General features: G+C 34.5%; 1 protein-coding gene across 1 annotated transcript; it reads left to right on the plus strand.

Moving 5' to 3' along the window:
- Positions 1–3,240: 3,240 nt before the first annotated feature.
- Positions 3,241–6,885, plus strand: LOC109861363 (fatty acid synthase-like; the record flags this gene model as incomplete). Its single annotated transcript, XM_020440987.1, has 4 exons — positions 3,241–3,424; positions 4,536–4,663; positions 5,892–6,103; positions 6,592–6,885. Coding segments are annotated over exons 3-4 (457 nt in total), but the record flags the coding sequence as incomplete, so codon positions are not given.
- Positions 6,886–7,907: the final 1,022 nt, after the last annotated feature.

A 7,907-nucleotide genomic window follows, 5' to 3' on the forward strand; every position in this document is an offset into this window, starting at 1 on the left:
CGAGAGTTCAATCATCAAACTTTTTTTGTTCATAACTTTTTTATAAACAATGAGCGACGGATAAAACCTTCATATTATTATTCAGAGAGGTGACCTTGATAACATATGTCAAAATTGTTGAGATCGGAAAATAGTCCGTATAACTGCATAATTACCAAATCTTCACTTCAAGTCAAACCCCAGAATCGTGTCTCGCGGGCTACTATCCTTAAGAGGCGCAATCGCAGAAACCGAGAAAGCGAAGAGCCTCTGCCACATGAGCAAACCAGAGCGAACCAACACTTTTCTATATGACGATAATTTAAATAGCGACGATGCTCACTTAGATAAGGATAAAATTTTTAGATAAGGATAAAATTTACGAAAATATTACTAGAGATAGTGACACTAATAATGAACAAACTGAATTTAGATACAATAATAACATCCACATACACTCAGATATACAGCGAACTCCGTCATCTCCTCGGTTACCCTTCTCCGACTCTATCTCCTTATCATGAACTTTCTTATTTATCAGTAACACCCGATGAAATTCCCGAATTCCAATTTGCTTCTACTTCACCTCGAAACTATTTTTTTACTCTTTTTCTCGAATCTTCCGAACCTGAAATATCTTACGACGAAGATGAGGAGTCTTCGATTGGGTTAGTACATTTTATATCATTAGTCGACATCTTTCCCATTGCTGACTCGCCTCCTACTCAACATGATATAATTCTTAGGTAAGAAATGTTGAATGAATTTGTAAGAAATTTTCTGAATTACTAAGCACGCAATAGCTAATCTCCCGGATGACTATAGCATTTTAGTAAAATTTCCCGGATTTCCTCAAGTACGCAAAGTTCCGGTCTCTTATTTTTATACATTCTATCCCCCTCCTTTTGCAATCATTAGAAAAATTATAAAAATTTCCTTAAGTGACTGAGTTCGCCACACACACACATTCACACTATTTGTAGTAGCATTGGAATATTTTTGATAAAAATCTAAATATTATTTTGCTGAAATAAAATGTTTTATATGCTTGTAAAAATAAAAACGGTTTCAATTAATTAAACTGGTTAAAATTAATTACAACTTTCTCTCTCTACAATACATCCATTCCTGTAATATCATTAAGCGATCGGATTTATATGACCAATTTTGCATATCAAGTAAAAATGTAGTTTCTGTAATAACAGTCTATAAACTTTTTTTTGTTTTTTTTTTTAATTTTTATGCTTTATCTCATTCTTTACTATATTGTCTTTATTTCTGAAGAAGCATTTTTTATTCCGATTCATAGTTTTTACAAAAAGTTAAAAATACGACATACTCTTCTGATTTGTGTTTTAAAATATCTGCGAGCTCTTTTCATCTTCCAAAAAATATTATATATATAGCCAGAAAACACAAAATATAACTGCTACATAACATAAGTAGGAAGTAACATATAATGTAACAGTTGTTATACTGATTTATATTGGGATTATATAGTTTTTCTTATTTATGCAATGTACCTCTGTATAATGAAATAATTATATAATTCGTTACTTACTGGCAATAACTAGATAACAATAATGTACATGTAACGTAACACGTTATATGACAAATTTTATGTCTGTGTTACTGTAATGTGACAATTTATATGGATGTGATCGAGTGATTTATTGGTGAATAGAATTTGAAGATTCTATATAAAAAAAGATATGTATGGTTGTGAAAATATATATTGATAAAAAAAAGATATGATACTTTTAGTACAAACTAGTATAGAAAGTGAAGTGAAAAAAAAACAGTCTCGGTTCCATATTGTCTGGTCAATGCGGAACCAAGCGTCTTGGTCAAAGCCCAATAGACATTTAAGACGAATAAAATATTTCGTTTGTATCTCATATTATCGTAACGTGTGGGCAGGCACTTCCTCCCCGTGAAAATCTAACTTAACTAATCTATTCTATATAATGTCACTGCGATACAGTAGCGTAAAGTAAAAAGTACGCTAAAAAAACTCTTTCGGACTTTGACAAGCAAGACGCTTGGTTGTTTCGCGCATTGACCAGTCAATCCTAGGAACACGCTTTAGGCTGTGACCATTTTTTAAATAGTTATATTACTATTTTATAACAAATAAAAAGAATAATTATATAACAACTTCATTAACAATTAATTAATTTATATCGCAGTTATATACCATTTTAGTAATCTATATAATTGTTATATAACCTTTCAGTGACTACTGCAACAGTAATATAACATTTTAGTAACATGTTATAGTCAGATTATATAACTGCAATTTGGTATGAGCGAGAAATTACAACTAACGTGAATGTTACATGTAACAAACACGTTATATTACTTGTTACTTTCCGTTTCATTATAGCAATATTACGTTTATGTATCTGTGTTTGCTGGGTACATATATATATCTAAGTATATATATATATATATATATTTATTTATTTATTATATATATTTGTATATGTATATTCACATATTATATATATATTGTGACGTGACACTTTTTCGTGTCCGTCACAAGGATGTATTTCCGGCCGGCACAAAAGACGGTGAGTTCGCGTTTCCCATTATTTAAGGGAGGGAGCAGCTTAGGCGCTTAGGCGCGTAGCGCAGGCGTATGCGCTTACGTTTGTAGGGGCGCATTGAGCCTATGTTGTTTAGCGTGGATATTTGATAATAAAGAGATATAATAAAGAGAAACTTTTATTAATGTTCTTAATTTTCAGCACATCTCGCATTGTTGCAATTTCGTCACACTGTTATATTATTTCGTACCGCGCGAGCCGCTTAGCGGCTATTTTGTAATTTATTTTCAGTGCAAAGAGAGAACAACACACTGTACGTAACCGTTAAATTGGGAAGAGAGAAGAAGAGAGAAGGTAGAGACAGAAAACAGCACAGGGGCGTAACGCGTCATAGACACAGAACACTCGACGATAATTTCGACGGCGGGCTTAAAATGACGAGATGCATGCACTTTGACTTCGCAAAATCCGAATTGGAGCTTTCTGTGGAACGACGCGTTCCGTAATGCGGAGGGATGGGCCTCAGTAAGCTCATCTCATCGAATAATCGACGCAGAGCGAGCATCTGATACGGCAAGAAAAGGCGACTCGCTATTATGCCGAAGCATACGTGGCTGCCACGTGCATCAATCACCGCGCCGCGGGAGAAAGCATATGATTAGCCCAGCAATCTAGCGCGAAGAACAGCGCTCAGACAAAAGAGTAATTGCCAAACGAAGTGAGCTCATTGTTGCGCGTACCGTGATCCACACAAGTTCCTCGCCTCCGAGCAGTTCCCAGTGCGAAGTGAATGCCGAACAGGGGAGGACTTGAGCGATATCCTTACGAGGATATTCCCGCAAAAAAGAAAAACCGATTTTCCTTGTCGACTAACTGCAAGAAGAGGACCGACGAACGTAAGTAACTGTTGCTCTCTCTCGCATATTTCGTGATTTATATTCTTGGTGGATCGAATTTCGACGGGCTACCCCGCGAGTCCGATACCGATAATAATTGTTATAATCTCGAAAAAATGTTGCGTTGTGTTTAGCGTTCGACAATTGTACGAACTATTCGCGTTTATTTGCTGCTGCTCTCATGTTCTGATATGGTCGCAACAATCCAGGCTTTATCGCAGTTCGTTACGTGTAAGCGTCAAGGGCCTTCTACAATGAAATATTAGTAATAAATCAGAAGCAAGTAATTGACTAATCACAATCGATTATTCTTCTGTGATTTGTCAATTTCTTGCTACTGACTTCTGATTTATTACTAATATCTCATTGTAGAAGGCCCTTTACATGTTTATATTTTTTTATGTAGTTTGGTATGTTGCGATTTCATATGTTCCTTGTGTTCATCATAGCGAGCGGGCAAACTCTATCAATATTAATTATTGCCGTTAAATTGTAGCCGACGAGCTGTGATCGTGTGTCGTCGAAATCTGATAAGTAAAACCGTGCGATTAGAGTTTGAAGTGCCAAAAATTAAAAAGGTACGCGGGGAGGTCTACAACAAATACTTTGTCGAGGCCGAGCATCTATTGTATAAACGCTCGGATATTTACTTTGCCGCTACGTACTATTTATTGTCCGCCACTGCCGTGTACACGTTCGAACAACTTTTCCGCCGCGACTGCACATCTATTGTCCAACTCATCATCCGCCGTGCGCCCGCATTAACGCACTTCTGCGTAACTGTATCATCTCGCGGTCATTCTCGCGCGACAATCTTAGGGCGAATCGACTCACGATCGCGAGAAACAGACGTAAAGAAATTAACACACGAATAATTTGAAGATCTTGTGCTCGAATATTAATATTTGTCGGTCTAAGCTCGCGACAAGTAAGTGCCGTCCCGATATTACTGGCGAGCGCTCTGCCAGAAAGGAACCGTAATTTATCTAATAAATTTTACTTTGAACAGTCCAGCTGATCAAGTTTCTCTACTTGACATAATAGTAGAGAAACTTGATCAGCTGTTCAAAAAACAATCCGCCTCCTGAGCCCATGCTTTTCCGTATTACAGTTAAACTGAGCTGTCAAGTACTATTGCCCTCGCGTCTAATTATTTAGCGAGCAAAATTCTTGAGAGTAGAGAGTAACGCCGATACTTCGGCGTGAGCATTCACACTTGGCGCCCAACTTCAAGATTTGGTGAGTAACATTTTAAAATATGCTTGAAAAGAAAGTGTGCCGAAGGTGCGCTGCACCTTTGCAATAAAAAGCGAGGTGCGCGTTAAAATATATATATATATATATATATATATATATTTATTTATTTATTTTATATACAATGTGTGATTACTCTTGTGTTTTATATAATGTTCTCTATACCTATAAGCAATTCTCAGTATATTATTTACAAAATATTAAACACTTTATTCGATAAAACTGTTGAAAATGTTATATTTATATTGTACATAAAGTTATTAATGATAGTATAACTTTATGTTGCTTTATCAAATTGAGAAGAGTTGTTTTTCCAGTATATTATGAGCTAACAAGTACCAGTATGATCAAACTGCGTTAGAATAATTGTTTTAAAAAGTCAAGCGTATATTATGAGAGTAAGCTATTGTTGTCGGAACACATAAAAATATGGTTTTTTGCATACCGCCGTTTGATTGTATGTCACATGCAAATAGTTTTGTATGTAGATACAAAATAGCGTATCTTGCTATTGCATACCTTATTCTGGTAGAGTACATAATTACTCCGGCAACAATATCAAAACCAAAGTTCTTGCACGAAACACTTCATAGTGAAAAAGTTAAGGTAACGCCACCGATCTATGCGCACGTAATTGCGGAATTTGTGATAAATTGTTTGCAAAATTCTTACTCAACTTGGAATTTAATTTGTGACTGCACGTGGCATAGTCAGCAACAAAGTCGCTTACTCGCTGTGATTAACAACAATTTAATCATATAAAATCTTCTTTTTTATAAAACATAAAATATGATGTAAAAAACTGAAAATAGTACAAAATTATTATGAGTTTCATATGATATTATTATATGAGAGTTAAAGATATTAATTATTAATTTCTTTTTAAATGCATGTTACTGTCTAATTGTTACACCTTATAGTTTAGTAATTGTTTACAAACAAACTTGGATCTTCCAGATCCATTCAAAACACACAATAATTCTACGTAGAGAAAAGTAAATGCTATTTGACGCGTCTAACCATTACAACAGTTTTAAATGTCATTATTTTTTATACATAGTATTATTTATAAAAAACCTTTAAACTCTGAAATTTCTAAATTAGAAATATTTGTTTGAACGATTTGATACAAGCGTTTCTACACATTATTTAGTAAAGTTATTTTTAAAAACTAAAATTGAAGATTAATAGTCTCCTTGAAATGTTTATTTAGGGACCTATATTTGATATATACATTAACGTTAACAACAAAAGAAGCAAATATGGACTGCAAAAAACAATCTACTTCGTGTACCACAAACAAAGAAATTGTTATCTCTGGCATTGCTGGACGATTTCCTAATTCTGATAATATAAAACAACTTCAGAATAATCTTTTCAATGAAATCGATCTCGCTTCGAACGATCATCAAAGATGGAACACTGGTAAGATATTTTTTGTTGAGTGTGGGTGTGTGTGTGAGAAAGAGAAGAACTGAGTGATTGGCTAATTACTGCATAATTCCTTCACATTTCTATTCATTAGCATAAAACGTAAACTTTACACATTTCACGTTCTTATCGAGTAGCTGATCGATGGCGGCGTTTACTCTCGCTAAAATAAAGTACTGAAAGCCTCGTACGTTTATTGTAAGCCAATAAAACATTCGTAAATATAAACTTTTCTGAAAAACTTCAAACAATCTTAAATGTAAAATGCGATATATAGCTGTATTTGGCATTAGAAATCGGAAACTGAAAACAAAACGACAAATAGATCTACTCGATTACTTGCAGTTACACAAGTACACAAATTTCTGAGCTAAAAATGCACTTCAAATTTTTACAGTATATAAAAAGCGATCTATGAGATATTTGATTCGAAATTTAGCGCAAAGTAACTATATTGATGGAAAGTTTTTGAATTTTTCCAGTTGAGTTTGACATGCCCTCTAGACTCGGCAAGATCAATAACATAGAGAAGTTCGACGCACAATATTTCGACATTTCTATGTTTGAAGCTCAAGTATCAGATCCTCTGACTAGAATGTTACTGGAACACACGTACGAAGCAATTATTGATGCTGGACTTAATCCTGAAGAGTTACATGGAACAAATACTGGAGTATTTGTAGGAGCTTGTTTCGCCTCGACGTGGAATGCACTTGTGTATAATAAACCTCAGGTACAAAACTTGTTTGATATGATAACTTACGATAAATATTATAGTATTTCGGTTTTTACTTAAAATTTACTCAATAAAATCATAGAGAGAATTGATAACACATATTTCATTGTGTTTTCTTACGACACTTTTGTGCGCTATCACTTCCATTGTGATAGAATGTAGGAGCTATATTAAAAACTCAATTTTGATTTGAGTTTATGCTATATATATATACCCAACTTTTTAATTCTGCCGTTAATCTACATCTACAATTTGTGAAAAAAGTGATTTTTGTTTCATATCTATGTGTGCATATGTAATTATAATTCAGGCTTGGAATTGTTCGCACAAAATTCCTGATAGGCACACTTGCTGCTTTTTCTTTACTGCTCGTATCAATAATTCTGTCTCACTGTTGATGAAAAGCGCGCTAAAATAAAAGCGCTGTTGCGTCTTGAAACGGTAACCGTCGTTGAAGTGTGTACAAGCGAGTAAAGAAAACCGAAAAGGCGTCATTCTTAAAACTTTGGATGAAGATGCAAATTATGAGTACTAAATTATAACCACTTATTAGCAATATCAAAAAATGGAACTGGCCCACTGGTCTCGCGGTCTGAGTACAGGGGCTACAAACATGAGAGTCCCGAGTTCGAATCCGCTTATCACCTTAGGATGTTTTTTGGGCCGTCCCTTTCAATCGAGTTAATCAAGTGATTAACAAGTGATTATCAAGTGATTAGCAAACTGAATTCAGCCTTCAAAACATTAAGTCGAGTGAAATCTCGAATTAATTTCTTTCCCACAAGGCGATATCAAGAGAGGGTCTTGGAGCGTACTATATATTATATCGTGATTAGGTACTGTTACCGATAGTGACATCAATCATAAAACGTCGTTAGAGAAACAAGTACATATATAAAAAGAAGTTATAGTAGATTTAAACGTATTAGACGGTGTTTGTATAGTTTTGGCTTCTAAATCGTAGTCTAATAGTCTCATTACATTCTTGAATGTTATGTCTATCTCGGACACTAATTTGGTTTTTATGCATAACTCTTAAACTGTAAATGCCAATACAATAAA

Source organism: Pseudomyrmex gracilis, unplaced genomic scaffold (genome assembly GCF_002006095.1).
Source record: "Pseudomyrmex gracilis isolate BER0280 unplaced genomic scaffold, ASM200609v1 scaffold_704, whole genome shotgun sequence".
Lineage (NCBI taxonomy): Eukaryota > Metazoa > Arthropoda > Insecta > Hymenoptera > Formicidae > Pseudomyrmex > Pseudomyrmex gracilis.